Here is a 20,337-nt window from a genome sequence, read left to right as displayed (position 1 = left end):
AGAAGTCTGACTCTAGGGGGTTAAAAAAAATCCTCCAGGTGAGAGTCGCCCAGGCACTTACCCCTCCGTCGCGACTGCGAGCCTTCCCCTTGCTCCATGCTGGAGTGGAGAGGGGCTGAAGGGGGGAGACGTCCCTGTAGTGCTGCTGTTACGGGGGTCCCAGGTGATAGAGGAGAGGCCGGGAGCTGTGTGGCTATGGTAGAGACGCTACGTCGCTGAGCGCTCTGTGAGTGAGGACCAGCTCAGTGTGTGTGTGTGTGTGTATATATGTGTGTGTGTGTGTGTGTGACACTTGCCAACAGAGATGGCAGCAGCCACGCATCCCAGCCCCCACCACGCTCCTGATCATCACCGCCTCACACACTCTCTCTCTCTCTCTCTCTCTCACACACACACACACACTCAGAGGGGAGGAGCAGTGAAAGAGGGCCAGAGGAAGGCAGGAAGAGGGAGAAAGTGAGAGTAGGAGAGAGGATGAGTGAGAGAGAGACAAGTAGGAGGAGGGAGAGATGTGCAGCTGCTCCTCTACCCATGAACAGCTAGCGCTCCATTATATTCCAAGCCTCTGAACAGAGTGAATGTGGCTCTACTTCAGAGCAGAAACAAGGGTTTACATTACCACACACATCCTGCAAGCAGACAGTAGACACTCGCATCCTCAGAACACAAACACAATTGCCTACATGGTAACACACATTCTGTCCTAAATGCCCACAAGGGACATTATCCATGATCTGCCTGCCTTGAAACAAAACGGAGACCTTCGTAGGAAAGCCCCGTGCATGGCTAAGCAAGTGCCTCTGGTCCATGACATGTCAGATTCATTACAAAACAGCAAAAGCGAGAGTGCAATCAATGACTGAATATTTTGCATCAAGCACGGTTGATAAAACAAGGGCACTTATCGCAAGAATAATGTGAGTTAAGAGTGGAGAATTGGGTTTGAGAACATGAGTTTAACTGTCGTCGGACTTTCGGTTGACTTTGCAGTTGGATGTTTGGAGTATAGCAGGGGATGACGCCTAGTTTATGGTGTCTGCGCTAGGGTGCCGGTGCCTGCTAAAGCTGATCAATGCAAGTTCTAGTAGGGTTTGACATATGACAACTTTGCTCCTCCTCGTTAGTCACATGGTACTGTAGGTGTCGGAGGTGGACAGTTGAGCTGTAACCTCACTACTGGGACTTAGTGAGGTGAGCCTAATCCCAACCTTAGATCACTGTGGTCAAAACAACCACACAGTAAAACAACAAGACAACGATACGATAAATCATCTCTAAATCAGTCGATGTATTGCAACAGACTTCTTTACAAAACAATAGAACCCAATCCAATACTATTAGCTGTAGCAAGAGGACATGGTCTGGTAAACGGCTTTTCCCTTAATTTCCCCATGAGAAACAGTTGCATATTCTAAGGTCTTTTTTACCTGACTTTTCAAGCAAAAGGGCTGTCAATGAGAGTGACGGAACAGCCCATAGCCTAAGTAGTCCTAGGAAGAGTTTACCAATCAGGTTTGAGATTTAGAATTCAAACAGATGCCAACATGGTGGACTGGTTTTCCAAGCGTTGTACCTGTAACCAGGCAGAGAGAGAGAGAGAACTGTAATGCCCAAGTCCACTGCCCATTAATCACCTCTCTAAAACCATGTGAACTAGACAGTAAATCACTTAACCAGATTAGCCAAATCCTGTTCTTTTAATAAACACACACCACTGAACTCTGTGCTCTGGTAGGGACAGGCAATGGCCTATGGTGGTCACTGGTCAGAGGCTAAACAGTAGTACTAGAACGACCTGGCTTTGCCATCCAGTCACTGGGCCTCTGAAATGGCCTTGGATGAACTACCTACACTTTGTCATTGAAGCAAAATAGTTTGAGTGTCAACCTAAAGTACAGGCTGTGCTGCGTAGTGTGCATATATAATGAGGTGAAAGAGAGATACAGTGCGGTCACCAAAAGTGAAATAAATGTAAAAAAAATAGGGATGCTTTGGTGAGTAGAGGGAGCTTGGCTTACCGAGGCTCTGTCAGGTCTGTTGTACTCTGTGAAGCTGTAAGCTTTTAAGACTATCAGGTAAATCACTGTTGTCCATTACGTAACAGTGACTGAGCGAGTGAGTGAGCGAGAAGGGACGGACGGACAGAGAGAGGGTGGGTCAGCTGGGGGCGAGGAGCTGGAGGCTCAATGATGCTTAAACCGACTGACATCAATTACTCACACATACATCATAATGCAAGCAGCATCTACTATAAAGAAGGTACATAGCCTAATATATCTACTAGCGTATAGCATCCCAAAACTCTTGTTTGTAATGTTACATAGCGCTCCTCCTTGTAATGTTACATAGCGCTCCTCCTTGTAATGTTACACAGCGCTCCTCCTTGTAATGTTACACAGCGCTCCTCCTTGTAATGTTACATAGAGATGCAACTGAATGGATCCTAGGAAATTGCTACAAGTATTTCAGGGAAGTAGGTTGTCTCAGGGCCATTTAGTTAGCCTGTCTTCTTTCCTCTCTGTCAGAGAGAGAGATGCATCAGGCCAGCATTATGTGAGCAGAGACGAGCGGACCATTACTAAGGCCAAACAAACCAATAACCACTCTCCTCTTTGCCAAAGTGAGGGTTGATCCGAAGAGGATGTAGGGTCTGTTGAAAGTGTTCAGTCTAAATTAAAAACGTCTGATGCTTTTGTTCAACTCACGGATGGAACACAATGTTGCTATGGTTTCCTCTAAGAGAAGTGTTCACGTACTGGCTTGGCATTGATTAACTTGTTTTGTGGCCTCTTATGAAATACAATTCTACCATGATAGCTATGATCTAATTTACTAATATAAATTGCATGAAATTGGATACCTTTTATATGAATTTGTTCAGTGAAAAAGTGATTGTTTTATTAATACCACAAGAGACGTTCTTTCATTCACACACATTCAGGAATAAAATATTCCATCAGTAACAACTGTTAAACGATAGATACTTCAACAAACAAAAGGCCTAAATAAAGTCATGGCTGTGTTTGGAGAAATAAGACAGCAATGAAATAAAATGGTTGTGAAATTTGCCATTGCGTTTGTGGGAAGAAGTTTAGTTCCTTAAACTGGTGAAGTCACACTCATCACATGATAAAGAAAAATCACATTTTTTCAATACTTTATTTAAAGATTTTCAGAACATCTTGTCATTAACTCCTGAGAGTGGTAAGGAAGAAGTTTACACAAGTCACAGTACGCCACTCATTCTCAATAGATTCTAAAACACAAGGGTTAATGGAGAGATGGACGGGATGGAGAAAAGTCCAGGCTTCTCCAGAGGGTGTCACTGTTAGGTAGGTCGGAGATGCTTCAGGTACTGGGGCACGTTCAGCGGGACGCAACGTTTTGGAACATTCAGATAGAAATGGACTGTTGAATAAGGAATACGGTTGGCTCTATTCATGACATTTTTATCTGCAACGTTCAAGAATGTTTTGCAACTGAACGTGGCCCTGGTGCACGCAAGCACACACACACACACTTCTTATCAAGAGAGCGTCCTTTGTGTGATCGTGATGAAAAGCACGATTGCACCAAAACAATAGGCTACTTTTTGGCCAAGATTGCCCTCTCAATAAGCACCAATGCAATGTACACTTCCTAACGGTATTTGGCAAAGCAATGCACAGGGATTTGATCAGCTCAAGTAGGAACCAGGTGTTTTCCAGTTTCCCCTTCTAAATTCCAGAACCCATGGTTGTCACAGCAGCCAAACCATAAACGTAGGAAAACAAGCTGCGGGCTGACCACTTTAATAACTGACGCAATGGACGGAGTGAATCAGCAAATTTACCAGGACTCAGGAGAACTAGTGGATGTTCCTCTCTAATAGATTTGAACTTGTTAAACTAAGGCAAAAAACAAGAGAACTACAGTTTCCACTTCATTTGGTTGCATTATCCACAGTCAGTGGATCTCATTAGTGGGCATAACGGATGTAAAACCTACTACCTAATGCCCCATAACACTTCCGGTTCTCTTGTTTTCCCAACTCAAAACTATCTAGTGAGAATGAACAACAGAAGAATGTCAACAGTGTCGATCGAAGCCCCTTAGTGGTGGGAGAGTAAGAATGGCAGGGTGTGGAGTCTGTACTGTCCACAGTAAAATGCAGTTAAAGCCATCCACAGGCGCTGAGTGGAGTCAATGTCAGAGGAGAAATAAACCAGCACCAGTAGTGACTATAGTCACACCTAGGAACCTAAACAGAAGAGCACAGAGGAAGGACAGAGAAAGCAGAAGAGTGGTGGTGTGTGTGTGTCATGTCGGGAATTTGATGAAGAAGCATGTGGAACTCACGTGCGCCCTGCTGCTGGGCTGGCCTCCAGAGAGAAGGAGCGAAAAAAAGAGAGGAGGGAGACTGAGTGAGAGGGGAGAGGGGAGAGAGCGAAAGAGAAATAGGGGAGGGAGAAAGAAGAAAGAAAGAAAAAGTGAAAAAGACAGACAAAGCCAGAGAGAGATAATGAGATGATGAAAAGCTATGCACCAACAGGCAGACATGGCTCTCTCCCACCTTCAGTCCCAGGTAAGACTCTAAAAACACTGCCCAGTGTTTTTAGTTTCAGACTGGCCTACTACAGTACCGAACACACATCTCATTTCTCTCCTAACCCTCGGGCCAGTCTGAAACTAGTGGAGTGAGAGAGACTGAGCCCAAACACTGATTTTCACTTTCACCGGTGGAGGATGAAGTGCATTTGATTGTTTTTGAAGTAGGTTACATGGCCGTTTTGTAATTTAACCCTCTTTTATAAGGCCTATAATTCTGTCATCAATAATAATGACATTACATACGGTTGCTATGAGCTGACGTATGCCGTCATTAGCTGTTTATGACATCTGCTAGCCTATGTAAGCCCTTATAACAAAGGGTTCAAGCATGAAGAGATATGCTCATTCAATCAAATGTAGGCTATTGTTGAATATTTTCTACTCAGGGCAGGTTGGTGTTGAGCCATTTCCTGAGGATATAGCATGGAAACCAACTTGTGTTAAGTAATAGTCTGCCAATGTGAGGGGGAGAAACATGCAGGAGGCTTATCAGTGGTGCCACATTGAGGGTCAAGCACCCAGAAGAGGGGCTTTGTGGGGCGGGTTCATAGGGTTTAAAAAAACAGAACGTGTGATTGGAGGAGGCCACCGTAGCTCTCTCGTCCCAGACGCTCAAACAATCCGTTTTTTTACCAACAAACCACAGTGATACAGAGCCTGTCAATCAAATGAGTGTGAAAGCATGGGCAGCCCCGTTGTACCAACGTTACTCTGTGAATCTGGATGGGGTTGTGTAACCTGTTGCTGTGTGTTTGTGTGTGGGCATGCGGGTGTGCTTATGTGTGTGGAAAGGTGGAAAGGCTTGAGGGTGGGCACCCATTATTCAGAGAACAGAGATACCAAAGAGAGACTCTTCATTCATAACCGCATACACAACCAGCTTCCTGTGCAGTACACACGCTTCCCCTACAGCAAACAAGTGTAAGAGGCCATGCTCTTTTTGTGACATGTGACTCCCTCCCTTTCTCCTCCCTCCAACTGCAAACAATCCCAATGAACACATTAGATTACGCAATCCTCAGGCGAGGGAAGGCACTCACAGGAACACCTCGTATCGGTGTGTTTGTTCATAGAAAACACACCAATCACTTGTTCTAACACCACTGGGTCTGTCATGCCAAATAAAGTCCCACTGACAAAAAGTGCCCCCCCACCTGCGTCACAACGGGATTCGATGTGTTCTAGCTTCTGCTGCTAGGGCTGTTGATAAAACTAGAAAAATAATTACCAGATTGCGTAATGAACCACAGCGTTCGTTGCTATGCTGGTTGCTTGGCTCTATTTGACCTCGTAGAGGTCACGAAGGAAGGAGTACGCGGGCAGTTCTAGTTCACCACAAACGCTCGCTCAGTCAGCACAAAATTATTACGTGAGATGGTGTTTTTGAGTGGCAACCTGCTGACTACCTGCTGCTTCAGAAAAAATATTGTTAAATAGGAATAAATTATTTAAGCTGTTTTTAGATAGATTTTATATTGACATTGCTGGCTACTTACCTCAGCCTGCCTAGTCAGCTAGATTGTCTGGCCAGACAGTTTGATTTAGCTAACGTTATATAGCTAGCTAACTGTTATTGTAGCTTTCTGTTTGTATGTAGCTTGCACTTTAATGGCATCCCTCGAGGAGATTTTATTTTATCTTTCCAACCGGGCAAAGTACTATGAAGGCATCACTGATCTCGACCAGAGGCGCCACATTCGTAGGGGGGCAGGGAAATTCACAATTCAGGGTAACGTTAAGCAGTTCATTTCTATTAGATATCTGGAAGGAGTTAAGTACAACCATTTAACAAAAAAAATTCATCTAGCTAGTTGGTCATCTACATGTTGCTAGCTATACATTTAGTTATACGTCTGTCATATTGAGGTATCTAGCTATAAGTTAACCCTGATCAATCAAATGGATAGGTGTAAGCAATTATGGTAAATCAAACTGCCCTTAACTAGGTGTCTTCGCTAGACAGAGAGAGACCCATACAGAGAGAGAGAGGAAAGCGAGAAAGAAACTGACAGGGAGAGAGAGAGGTGGGAAAAGAGTGAAAGACAGCAAGATTTGGAGAGAGAGATACATGAGTCAGCAGCGCAAATTTACTTAAACTTTAGTATTTCAACAACTCTACCATCGACTGTCCGAGCCACCCAGGAGGTATCCCATCCATCAGATCCAGTGAGTTCGGATCAGTCTGATTCTCTGTGTCAGAAGGGGACGAGCTTAAGGTAGGCTATACTTTCAAAAACTGTTGAAAAGTACATATCTCCCCTTCATAACACTTCACTAATCCATCAAATGTTCTCACAGGTGGCTTGTGTCAGACTGGAGGAACAGGGGCAGGTAAATCCAGGCCCTGGACTAGAAGACACTAGTGAGGTTCTCATCACTAGTGTCCAACAGGAGCAGGTAAGGCCAGCTGCGCTCTGTGGCCGGATGGAGGACCTTCGGGAGGTTGTTCTTCCATCACAATCCTGGTTAGACAATTGATCATGCTCAAGCTCTTTTGCAGGAGCAGCATCCAGAAGTAGGAGGCTTCCTCCCGGTGGGAGTAATCGCCATGCTGTCAGCAGTACCAACACTGGCCCAGGGGTTTGCTCAGATAGTCAATCTCAAGGCTAACCACTAGGTCACGGTAAGTAACCTCCGCTGCCAGGAAGGTACTGTTAAGGTGTATGACTCCAGTGGTCATGACACCACCCCAGAGTTTCTCTCACAACTCACCTCTCTCTTATCTTTTCCAGGGACCTCTGTGACTGGAGTGGCTGGCTGTCCAGCAGCAGAAAGTGGGCACAGATTGTGGGCTGTTTGCTATTGCAGGAACCATCCATGGCACGATACCATCAGAAATCCATGAGAAAATATACTTTCTGTTTTCAGGCTGGGCGCCTGGCACCATTTCCCAGTTCCAATTTCAGTCCCCATCCTGGGTCCAGGCCTCCCAAGGTGTCTTCACCCTACACAGAGGTCAGCATCCACTGCTTCTGCCGAAAATAGGTGAGAGAAGGTAAGGAAGAGACCCGGTGCAGGAGATGCCATTTTCATGTGTCTTGTTTGTCTCATGTCGTCAACGTGCGTGAATTTGTCTGTCCATCGTCCGTCACTGTTTTGTCTGATGTTTTCCCCACCCTTGTTGTCACTGCTTGGTTGGCTCACCACCTCAAGACGGTAGGTATTTTACTACATTACATTGTATGTGAAGTTGGTAGGTAAGTACAGTTTAAGTTGGAAGTTTACATACACCTTAGCCAAATACACTCAGTTTTTCACAATTCCTGACATTTAATCCTGGTAAAAAGTCCCTGTTTTAGGTCAGTTAGGATCACCACTTTATTTTAAGAATGTGAAATGTCAGAAAAAATAGTTGAGAGAAGGATTTATTTCCGCTTTTATTTTTTATCACATTCCCAGTGGGTCAGAAGTTTACATACACTCAATTAGTATTTGATAGCACTGCCTTTAAATTGTTTAACTTGGGTCAAACTCGGGTAGCCTTCCACAAGCTTCCCACAATAAGTTAGGTGAATTTTGGCCCATTCCTCCTGACAGAGCTGGTGTAACTGAGTCAGGTTTGTGGGCCTCCTTGCACACACACGCTTTTTCAGTTCTGCCCACAAATTCTCTATAGGATTGAGGTCAGGGCTTTGTGATGGCCACTCCAATACCTTGACTTTGTTGTCCTTAAGCCATTTTGCCACAACTTTGGAACTATGCTTGGTGTCATTGTCCATTTGGAAGGCCCATTTGCGACCAAGCTTTAACTTCCTGACTGATGTCTTGAGATGTTGCTTCAATATATCCACATAATTTTCCTCCCTCATGATGCCATCTATTTTGTGAAGTGCACCAGTCCAGTCCCTCCTGCAGCAAAGCACCCCCACATGATGCTGCCACCCAAGTGCGTCACGGTTAGGATGGTGTTCTTCGGCTTCCAAGCTTCCCCCTTTTCCCTCCTAACATTACAATGGTCATTATGGCCAAACAGTTCTATTTTTGTTTCATCAGACCAGAGGACATTTCTCCAAATAGTATGATCTTTGTCCCCATTTACAGTTGCAAACAGTAGTATGGATTTATGGCGGTTTTGGAGCAGTGGCTTCTTCCTTGCCAAGCGGTCTTTCAGGTTATGTCGATATAGGACTCGTATAACTGTAGATATAGATACCTTTGTACCCGTTTCCTCCAGCATCTTCACAAGGTCCTTTGCTGTTGTTCTGGGATTGATTTGCACTTTTGGCACCAAAGTACGTTCATCTCTAGGAGACAGAACACTTCTCCTTCCTGAGCGGTATGACGGCTGCGCGGTCCCATGGTGTTTATACTTGCGTACTATTGTTTGTACAGATGAACGTGGTGCCTTCAGGCATTTGGAAATTGCTCCCAACGATGAACCAGACTTGTGGAGGTCTATCATTTGTTTTCTGAGGTATTGTCTGATTTCTTTTGATTTTCCCATTATGTCAAACAAAGAGGCACTGGGTTTGAAGGTAGGCCTTGAAATACATCCACAGGTACACCTCCAATTGACTCAAATTATGTCAATTAGCCTATCAGAAGCTTCTAAAGCCATGACATTTTCTGTAATTTTCCAAGCTGTTTAAAGACACAGTCAATTTAGTGAAATAATCTGTCTGTTAACAATTGTTGGAAAAATTACTTGTGTCATGCACAAAGTAGATGTCCTAACCGACTTGCCAAAACTATAGTTTGTTAACAAGAAATTTGTGGAGTGGTTGAAAAACAAGTTAATGACTCCAACCTAAGTGTATGTAAACTTCCGACTTCAACTGTATATAGCACATGTATCTGTTTTGTATTGCAAGTAATGTTTACAAGCATGTAAATATTTGTATATTTTTCCATTAGTTTGCTGGTAAAATTTTGAAACTTGCTCGAATTGGCTGTAAATGTATACATTTGCATACTAAATGTGTTCAATGCAAATTACATTTTCAATTGACTGAAATTGACTGTTCAGCTGCCCAGTTCCTTACTGGTCCTTAAAACCCCTTCTCCCTAGCCATTAATCTTTTGTGCCCAATTCCAAATCAAACTTTAGGCCATGGTTGGTATGGAATTGGACATTGGTTTCTAGTTAGTGTTTGCATATCTGGAGGTTCTAGATTTGTGTATGTAATATGGCCCAGAGCCCATTACACAGCAGGGTTGAGTCATCACCATATTGCTACACCTATCCATGCCCCATCAGGTCAAACACTAAAGATTAAAGGCCATAATTGGGGGGTTAAAGGCCGTAATTAAACTGGGTAAAAAAAAATTAAAATAACTTCTGTCACCACCTTGACGTGGTGAGAGGGCTTCCAACTAAACCAGGCCCATGTTATTGAACATTAAGTATCCTTTTTGTTTGCTTTTCCATCCCACCACCCCTGACTGAGACTGGCTGCCTGTCAAGGACATGTGACAGTAAGAACTAGCCGCCGCACCCGTCTCTTGATTCTGCCTCTTCTCTCTCCTCATTCTTTAACTCTCTCTCCTCTCCCTCCAATGTTTAAGACATTGATTTCATGTTGTTGAAAGGTTAACAAGGCACCAAAAGGGGTTGAAGTAATGTTATCATATTACCTAAACAGAAAAATGATCACGGAAATCAGCTTTGTTTAACATAGCGGGCATGAAAAGAACGTAATTTGGGCTGTAATGATCATCCAAATTTCGATGCATTAGGTCATCACACCATTGATATAGCAACGGACATTATAGGATACAAACTATATTGAAGGCAGGTGCTTTCACACAGAGGTATGATTCCTGAGTTAATTAATCAATTAACAACCCATTATGCTTACGGTCATGTATAAAAATACTGGGCAGGCCATTATTTTGGGTACCATGGCTATGCCCCCATAGGATGACAATGCCCCCATCCACAGAGCACGAGTGGTCACTGAATGCTTTGATGAGCATGAAAACGATGTAAACCATATACCATGGCTGTCTCAGTCACCAGATTTCAACCCAATTGAACACTTATTGGAGATTCTGGAGTGGCGACAGACAGCGTTTTCCACCATCAACAAAACACCAAATGATGGAATTTCTCGTGGAAGAATGGTGTCGCATCCCTCCAATAGAGTTCCAGACACTTGTAGAATCTATGTCAAGGTGCAATGAAACTGTTCTGGCTCGTGGTGGCCCAACTCCCTATTAAGACACTATGTTGGTGTTTCCTTTATTTTGGCAGTTACCTATACATAAGATAACTACTGTAAGAATTTCAGGGTGAAAATACACATCGGGGATACTGTACTACACAGGACTTGTGACTCTCGCTGCATGCTTATCAATCGATAACGGTTACTGCACAACTACATAGCATGAGTACTGCTAGAGTTAACAACACCACCGCAACAGACAGTCTGGCGAGGTAGTCTGGATTTAAACTATACCAGACCTGAGAAAAACAGGAAGCACATGCCTGCAGAGATACACAACAGATTGAACACTGTGCCTACTGTTTTTGCATTACAGAATGTTTCACCTGCTCTGTACAGTGACTGTGTCCATACTGGTAGGTTATAGCCAATCCATGTCAAGGAAGGCCATACACAAGCATAGTAAATCAGCTAGCTGCAACCTAACGTTACAATCATCCAACTGCATTGTTTTTCACATCCACTGAGCAAACATGCCATCAGCACAGATTATTTTGGTCAATGTAAATTCTAATTGGACAAACATGAAAAGGCACTGCTTCTCATTTGGGGAGAACTAAATTTAGCTCTGCTCAAAATTCTGTTTTAACCAAACCACAAAAGATGCCTGTTTATAGAAAGGGCTGTCTTTTCCAAGCCCAATGGAACTAGCCCAGCTGTTTAGTTTGGCTGGCTAGTGCAATATGCTAAAAGCACGATGGCTTTTGCTTCGTAAACCTTTGAATGCAATGCATAAGTGCATGCTACATCTGAAATGGTTTACTTGTACCCTGTTATTCAATGTTTTTCTCCTTTTGTTGAGCTCAGGAATAATTTGACACAGATGTCAGCTTTGTGTTCAGTTCCAGTTGAAATACTCCTAAAGAATGAGGGAGAGGCGGAAAGAGACAGACAGAGAGGTGTTGCTTGCCTTCCCGAAATATCTGGTGGGGATGTGAGCACAAAATATTGGGATAAGACAATAGACTGACAAACACCTGAAGAAGAGGTCATGATTGTCTCAAATTTCCCCATGTTTTTCATCTTGATCTAACCAGTCTAGTATTGTTATTAAGGGGAGTGAGTGTTATATATGCACTACAAAGCAGAAACCAGACCCATTAGCCAACAACTAGACCAATCAATAACACTGGCTGCTATCTGACTCTCGCTTTCTCGCAGTCAGAGTCAACAACAACAATGCATGGGTTTCAAACCCGTTCCCAAACCCCTTCCCAACAGACAGACCTCTGCCAGACAGCTTATATAACCCACCATAATGGACACCACTCTTCTTCCCAGTCTGTAGAATCTCACACAGTGGGCGGCCGTAATTGTGCATCGCGATGGAAATTAGGAGGAGGACCCTGATTGGCCCTCGCCTTGTGAAACAGTAGGAAAAGTAAAACAGTAACAACTGTTTGGCACAACAATGGGGGCTCTGTGCAGTTCATTAGTAAAGACTTGTGGGAAGTTAAACTTAATGACCTTCCCTCGTTAGGGCTTGTAATTAAGAGTTGGTTCTGGTGTTGAACACAGGAAAGATGATGCAGTGTAACAGCATAATATCCAATTTGTAAGTCGCTCTGGATAAGAGCGTCTGCTAAATGACTTAAATGTAAATGTAAATGTAAATAATAATAATAATGTCATTTAGCAGACGCTTTTATCCAAAGCGACTTAAGTCACGCATTCATACATTTTACATGCTCTACCAACTGAGCCTACAGAAGACCACGTGGAATCCCTGTGGTAAGCTGTATAGTAGCAACACATAGTAGTTTGTAGCAGTATGCTAATGGCACAAAAAGACACTTGCGTCTTATTATGCCTCTGGATGCTACGGCTAATTATTTCTGCCAAACGTGACTGTGGAAAGACTGAGGAAAGGGAACAATGAGACGAAGAAGTGTGGTAGCGTAGCACTGCAAAAGTGGATCAGAGAGCGAGAGAAAGACAACGAGAACGAGAGAGAAAAAGAGGATAAGTGGGAGTCGTGACAAAAACAAGAAAACAGAGGCTTCGGAAGTACTTCTCTCACTTGAGTGTGTTGAGAGGTTCAGAAGGGTGTGACTCCATCTACTTCATTCCCAAAACCCGCAGAAACACAGCCTTAAATGACACCTAACAAAAACCCAGCTCAGCCCAAATGTATAGCCAAAGCGATTCTATCCCTAAAATGACCTGGCCACTTCTTTATTAGGGTCAAGAAAGTAACGCGCTTCAACCTTTCCCTTATCAACCATCACCTTGCAATATATGTGATCCGATACCTGTATCTGATAACACAACCATGTTCATCCAATATACTGTATACACCTGATACGACAAAACACAGCCAAAACACAACTACAGAGTCATGCTCAGCAGCAACTTAGCAACAGATATTCTAGCCCATTGAAGTAATGTGCTCATCTCCCTTGCAGGGTGGAGGGAGTGAGTCGTGTGGAGAGCAAAAGCCCCCAAAATCCTTCTCTCACCTGGGAAGGGGGCATCCTCATCTTCCTCTCTGAAAACATTGTTGTCGTCTACATCATCGTCCTCCCGGGACTTCCTGCCATCCTTCACAGGAACCACTGTGAAGTTTGTAGGCATTGTCACACCATGTGCCTCTCAGCGTTTTGCCTGTCCTTCTCTTATCTCTCCTTCTCGCCTTCTCTGTTCAGTTGTTTGCTTTGGTTTTATTCTAGGTATCTCCCTCCCTCTCTGTCCCTCTGGGCTCGTGCTCTGCCGTTGGTTCGAAGTTCTCAGTTTTTGCCCCTATCGCTTGGATACCGGGTGCCCAATGTGACCAGCCCTCCCTCTTCAAGTACGGAAACGCTGAACTGCCCCGCCCTGTAGAGGAAGGCTCGGCTCGACACACACCGTAACGTCTCGATCTGCCCGGGGTCAGCTGTATTTCACATACTCACTCCACAACACAGTACTGTCTGTGCGAGAGCACAGAAAAAGGAAGCAGACAGCATTGATAATGGAGTTACACTGACGGGGGTGGGGTGACATTACTTCCTCTCCTTGGTCACCTAAACCACACACCCTAACAGAGAGAGCTGGGCTGTGTCACAGACACACAAAGAGGCGGAGGAGGGTTTGGAATAAGAGCCTATGTGGGGTTATCAGCCCCAGTGAGAGGGGTAGCCGCTGGTGAAACTGTGATCGTCCTGCTTCTCTCTCCAGTGTGATTCAGACGGGTTAGCAATGCCTCCCAGACAGCCCCTTCAGGCAGCGATGGACAGACACTCTCCCCCATGGCGCCTGGCTTGGAGAGGTTTAGATAGTGTGACCATGTGACTCCACTGTCTACAGCGTTCCTGTGTGTGAAGCCATGGGAAATCTCACTTCACATAGATTACCACAGAAAAGTATTGTGTTACTGTTAAATCATTCTAGTATTTTAACAGCCCTTCCCTCGGCAGGTAGAATAACAGCCCCAGGCCAGTTTCAGCCCCAAAGGAGGCTGATAGAGAGTTCTGGCAACAAGGACACATCTGGCATATCCTCTCACAGCCGAGTCAAACACAACCGGAACCCCTCATAATATCACCAATGTTCAGGAGGATCAAACTGGAAGTCAGAGGGGAGCCTCCTCTGGAAGTCCAGAGAATAGATGTTACGAGAACAGCACTCTCACTTGCATATGAAGCAGCAGCCCATGTCCGTTTCAGAAAACAAAGGGTACTGTAGTCACGTACACATTGACTGCTCAGGGTCAGTGCGTTTCTTCAGTTCAAGTGGTGCTCTGTTGCATTTGACTAGCCAACAGTGGCAAGAAAGTGAATCTGTCCATGGTGCTACTTCGAACTGCTTGTCAGTTATATAACTGAGTATGTGCAGGTAATGCCATTTTTCTGTCTTTAGTCCCGGCATGTAGAATATCCTGAAAATGTCCTGTCGACTGAACATTGATCTGTTCCGCGTATGTATTCTTCACACTTGTGAGTTGACGTGCACAAACAGTTGCACTTGTCTGTCGTGTCCGATACATGTTCTGGGAATCAGTGATTGCAAATTGCATTAAGCAGGCAGTGAGGCAGGCTCTGACAGGGGTGGCCAGGAGCACATAATGTTCCTCCTCTTCTGGGAAGATTCTCCAGTCACTCACGCAGTAAAAGGAGAATAGGCCTCAGCAGTGCTTTAGAAACCTAGGCTAACAACTGGGAGGTAGCCTAGAGGATGGAGACGTGCAGAAGCTAACCAACGCTTTGCTCGGTTTCTTTTGTCCACATCTCACAAGTGTTTTCCACCAGTACAGAATGGTCACATGCATAAACATGTTCATCCATATCAGTTAGTCTGATAATGTTGAGAAAGCAAATCCTATTTTCAAGGAATCCCGTGCTATTGAGGACTCGAGAACTGACTGTAGCATGAAGACTACCTAAGGCGGTCTTAGTGTAAAACGCTCCAGAGATCCAGAGTTCCACACTCTGCCAGTGTGCCACAGCCTGAGGGGCAGAGAGGGAGATCCTAGATGATCCATCTTAGAGACTAGAGGAATGTCTAATCATGAAGGATTTGACTTTGTGTACGGAGAGAATCCCTCTTTGCATTCCGAAGTCATTCCAGGGTGGTTGGAGGGTAAGGATAGGCAATCAGGGGGGATATTGGAAAATACCTGGGAAACAAACAATCTACGGTAACTATAGATGTGGCGGATGCACCCAGTGTAACTTCACAAACAAATGCAATGTTCAATCCCCCTATTACGGGCAAGGCCATGAAGATTAAGGGCATCATGTGCCACAAAAATTGTGATATACCTGATCAAGTGTATTTGTGGTCTATGCTATGTAGGAAAAACAAAACAAGCTCTGAAAACAAGGATAGCAGAACACAGGAGTAAGATCAGGACCCTTGACCAGAGAAACCCTGTGGCTGCGCATGTCATGGAGGCTCATCACAACATTAGCTCTTTGAGATACATTGGCATCGAACATGTTAAGACTCCTAGGAGAGGCGGATATGCTGATAGTATATTATTGAGAAGAGAATTGTATTGGATTCACCATATGTGTACCATGTCTCCAAGAGGTTTGAATCAAGAGTTTGATATCAGACCATTTCTTACCTGAATGTTAATTTACTTTGATTTGTCTTGCCTTCCAAGTTACCCACTTGGTCATTTTGTAAATATATATTATTTTCTGGAACCATTACATGCACCCATCTCATTGTTATATCAAGGCACAAGGCGAGACCCAAATGCAGACACAGGAGGCAGATGGTTGGAGTCTTACAATGTTTATTAATCAAAAGGGGTAGGCAAGAGAAAGGTCAAAACCAGGTCAGAGTCCAGGAGGTACAGAGTGGCACACAGGCTCGTGGTCCAGGCAGGCAGAATGGTCAGGAAGGCGGGTACAAAGTCCAGAAACAGGCAAGGGTCAAAACCAGGAGGACTTGAAAAAGGAGAATGCAAAAAACAGGAGAACGGGAAAAACGCTGGTTGAAACATACAAGACAAACTGGCACAGAGAGACAGGGAACACAGGGATAAATACACTGGGGAAAATAAGCGACACCTGGAGTGGTTGGAGACAATCACAAGGACAGGTGAAACAGATCAGGGCGTGATAATTATTTCATTATTAGAGGTATACAAATGTTTTTTGCACCCACCATGCGTCATGTCCGCAATGGTCATGTGAGGTGAAATGTGTATATTTTGGGATGTGAACACTCAGTGTGTTTGACCTGACGAAGATCCGTTTCGAATCGAAACGTTGTCAATGAAGCGGTGAATTGGGAGCTTTAACAGTGTGCGGGCCTTCTCGTTCTAAACAAACAATCTACGACACTGTTGGAAACAACTGAACAGGGCTGTGGACAAAGGTCACCAAAGGGTTAAACAGTGTCACAGATGAATGTGTTGAGGTCACACAGCATGCCGTCCAATGTAGGTCAACAACTCTAAAGGCCTGTTCCCTAAGGTATTATTATTCCTTGTGTATTACCAATAACCTATACAGCACCTGTGTCTCCTTTAAATAGGCAGGGCAGCATGAGAAGCTATCAGCCATCTTATTTTGCATTACTCTGACATGTATTTGAGTTGAACTATGAATTTCTCCTGCGCTCTGGTAACATTTCCATAGATTTTATTGACGTCAAATTCCCAGGAGGCTGCTGAGGGGAGAATGGCTGGAAGGGAGCGAATGGAATGTCACCAAACACCTGGAAACCATGTGTTTGATGTGTTTAATACAATTTCACCAATTCCGCTCCAGCCATTACCATGAGCCCGCTCTCCCCAATTAAAGTGTCACCAACCTCCTGTGGTCAAAGTGATGATTAAGTAGGTGGTATATAGGCTATATAAACAGTATACCAAATATAAATTGAAGCTGGAAGGCAATGCATTGAATGGAGGGGAAGGGTGTAGGGGATGGGACTTCAAGAGAAGGTTACTACCTTTCAGAGTAAGATCTAAAAATACTATCTATTGCCCATTCCTAGCAGAGCAGATTGTATCGTATTGCTTGCCCTGGCCGGAATATGGAATATCGAGCGATGGGGAAACATCAGAAACACAGAGAGATAGGGTTTCTAATGGATCCACGTCAAAGTACAGCCCAAGGACAGTGAGCCATGTCTATAGACTCCGCTTTCTCAATGTTTATTTACACTTCCTTCCTGCCCATTGAGAAGATTACAGGCCAAGTCAATTACCCTTTTGATATTGGGGAAGAGGTCCCTGCGCTGAGATCTGAAACCCAAACAGACAGTACAAGGGAGTTGTTGTGACAGCAAATAAGCCCTCGGCTGTAATCTGCTACAGTGTGTCTGACAGCAGCTCCATAAGAACATAACATAACAAAGCTGACTCATATTGTACAGACAGAGGTGGTTCTCCATTTCAAAACAAATCTAACGTTATGCTGGAGGTTTAATAAGCCACCCCTTTTCCTCAAGAGTAAACAGGACCAGAGCAGGATTTGAGATGAAAGGTGGCACACTGCTGCCCCTCTCTGGCCATGAGAAGAATCACACCACCAGTGTATGGCACTGGACGCCAAGGTACTGTACCTTCCTTCACAAGCTAGCCAATAGGAATGCTTTTATATGTATATCTGCTCTATTCACATCGTGGTGGAAAATGAGGAAAGCTAATAAATGAAATGGAACCCTGCAATAATTCAATGGAAACAAACTATTGGCTATGGTGTATATTACGCAGCTATAAAACTTAATACAATTCCCCGGGGAAAAATGACAGAGGAAAAACGGCAGTAGGCATAACTGCCAGGCGGACCAGCCACAATTCAGAAGCATTCATATTTCATTTGAAAAACAAATCCATGCTGGCAAATGAGTTTCATCCCAAGTCAAATTTTCCACAGGTTTAATGGCGAAATAAAAAAGCTCTTTGGTTCTGTTTGCTGGCAACATTTGCATGACATTTTTACATGTTGAGAACAAGACTCATAAAATCAGCCCAAAGCTGAAAAGGGCTCAAGTCCAGACGATTAAATTGACACGAAATGAGACACCAGACCAATCAATCCAGGAAATGTTAGTTAGGCGTCCTCTTTTACAGTCTACAGATTACTGGAAGGTCTGTGTCACCTACAAAGGTCCCAAATCTGACGTCACCCCATTGAAGTTGACATTAACAACCGTTAGACTTAGGTAAGAGTTATGGTTAAGGTTAGGGGTTAAGGTTTAGGGAAGAGTCGTCCCAAGGATCCCGAATAACACTAACCAAACAATCAGCTGACAGAGATGTGTGGCCTCACATTGATTTCCCCTTGCGAAGATTACAGATTGCAGGCTGTGGAAAAACAGGTTTATTCCATTTCAAAACACTCAAGACCGGTCTCTCTCTCCATGGGCAGGGCCAACTGTATGTATAGGCTGCATTACAGGAGGCTCTGTGAAACACGGTGACTCACAACACAGTATGTGTCTAACGACAGTGACTGTGTTGAGCCATCAGTAAGAGCTGAGCACTCCATCCAGACGACTGAGTCCTCATCAATCCCTTTGTAATCTCTGGCGTCCCTGACATCTGGAGGATGTATCCTATTTATAGTCTCTCCCAATCCCAAATGTGCAGTGTTCAATGGGAGAGCAGCATGGTTGAGATTAATGGTAAATTCCATTTAAAATCCATCTATTCCGGATATTAATTGAAATCCTTATTAAAGAAGCTCTATGAATGAAGTCTATGGATAACTGCTAGAAATCTGCCCTAACTGCTGGTCAAAGCACATTTAACACCACATTAGATAGGGCTCAAGAGAGTTGTTAAGACATTATCTTTGACATTTTGTAGTCACCTATTTTCTCTATTTCCAAACTCCAATGTCTAAGGACTAAGAAACAGCCCTGGAAAGTTTTTTTTAAGTATGGTGGCAGGGTTTCTTGAGTGCTCAGGGGGGAAAAAAGCTGAAAAAGTACGGGGCAATTACACAGTAATGCCGAGACCTTTTCACTTTAAAATGTATGCCAGGCAAAAAAGATTGACTGCAAAGTCGAACAAACCATACAGCTATATGCAGAAGTCTACTTTTAACAAATGCCACTGAAAATGTTACTAAAACACATTTACTTGAGGAACAGTGCAGATACAAAGTTTGGTAACAGAATGACAGTAAAATCTCCCTCAGTTTTGTATGTGACACCTTGAGTTTGAAAAAATCTATTTCGGTTATTGAACTACGGAATGACAGTAACAGAATGACATGAGTCATTGATCTGTACTATACATTAATGCATAATTATGAACATACTGTATATCTTCATGGTGATATATCCTGAATAGATACACAAAGGTAGAAAAATGTAATATTCTCCTATTATTCTACACACTGGCTATTATTCTAATGAGCTCGTCTCCAAAACTACCTCGGAGGGTTTAGAGCTTGGGGTAGTCAACTCATAGTACTTGGGAGTATGGCTAGATGGTACGCACACTGTCCTTCTCTAAGCACATATCAAAGCTTTGGGCAAAAGTTAAATCCAGACTTGGTTTCCTCCTCTTTCGACACAGCTGCCAAACTAACCCTGATTCAGATGACCATTCTACCCATGCTAGATTGCTCACCTCACTTGCTCACATTGTATATAGACTTATTTTTCACTGTATTATTGACTGTATGTTTGTTTTACTCCATGTGTAACTATGTGTTGTTGTATGTGTCGAACTGCTTTGCTTTATCTTGGCCAGGTCGCAATTGTAAATGAGAACGTGTTCTTAATTTGCCTACCTGGTTAAATAAAGGTGAAATAAAATAAAAAATAAGATTACGGAGATGTAATTTATAGATAGGCAGGTCAGGGTGCTCTCAAGCGGCTAGATGTTCTTTACCATTCAGCCATCAGATTTGCCACCAATGCTCCTTATAGGACACATCACTGCACTCTATTCTCCTCTGTAAACTGGTCATCTCTCTATACCTGGCGCAAGACTCACTGGTTGATGCTTATTTAGAAAACCCTCTTAGGCCTCACGCCACCCTATCTGAGATATCTACTGCAGCCCTCATCCTCCACATACAACACCCGTTCTGCCAGTCACATTATGTTAAAAGTCCCCAAAGCACACACATCCATCCCTGGGTCGCTCCTCTTTTCAGTTCGCTGCAGCTAGTGACTGGAACGAGCT

The 20,337-nt window shown here is 43.8% G+C and overlaps 1 protein-coding gene across 10 annotated transcripts in view; it reads right to left on the bottom strand.

Annotated features, from left to right (window-relative positions):
• The window catches only part of slc12a7b (solute carrier family 12 member 7b), a 66,187-nt gene that overhangs the window by 42,724 nt on the left and 3,126 nt on the right, over positions 1-20,337 (bottom strand). Inside the window, exons 1-2 of one of the 10 annotated variants that reach the window (XM_070435692.1) lie at positions 13,379-13,716; positions 13,214-13,348 (exon numbers count right to left, since the gene is read on the bottom strand). The exons of 4 other annotated variants lie outside the window; for them this stretch is intronic. In XM_070435692.1, the coding sequence (XP_070291793.1) occupies positions 13,214-13,328 (115 nt within the window). In that variant the 5' untranslated portion in view covers positions 13,329-13,348; positions 13,379-13,716. Of the gene's footprint in view, positions 1-61; positions 234-4,338; positions 4,404-13,213; positions 13,717-17,399; positions 17,596-20,337 lie in introns of those variants that run through there. 5 more of the 10 variants (XM_070435693.1, XM_023972297.2, XM_070435694.1 and 2 more) reach the window with 5 other exon arrangements.

The sequence above is a fragment of the Salvelinus sp. IW2-2015 genome, linkage group LG27 (genome assembly GCF_002910315.2).
Source record: "Salvelinus sp. IW2-2015 linkage group LG27, ASM291031v2, whole genome shotgun sequence".
Taxonomy (NCBI): Eukaryota; Metazoa; Chordata; class Actinopteri; order Salmoniformes; family Salmonidae; genus Salvelinus; species Salvelinus sp. IW2-2015.
The sequence above is the reverse complement of the archived record's forward strand: the minus strand, read 5'-3'. Positions and strand labels throughout refer to the sequence as shown.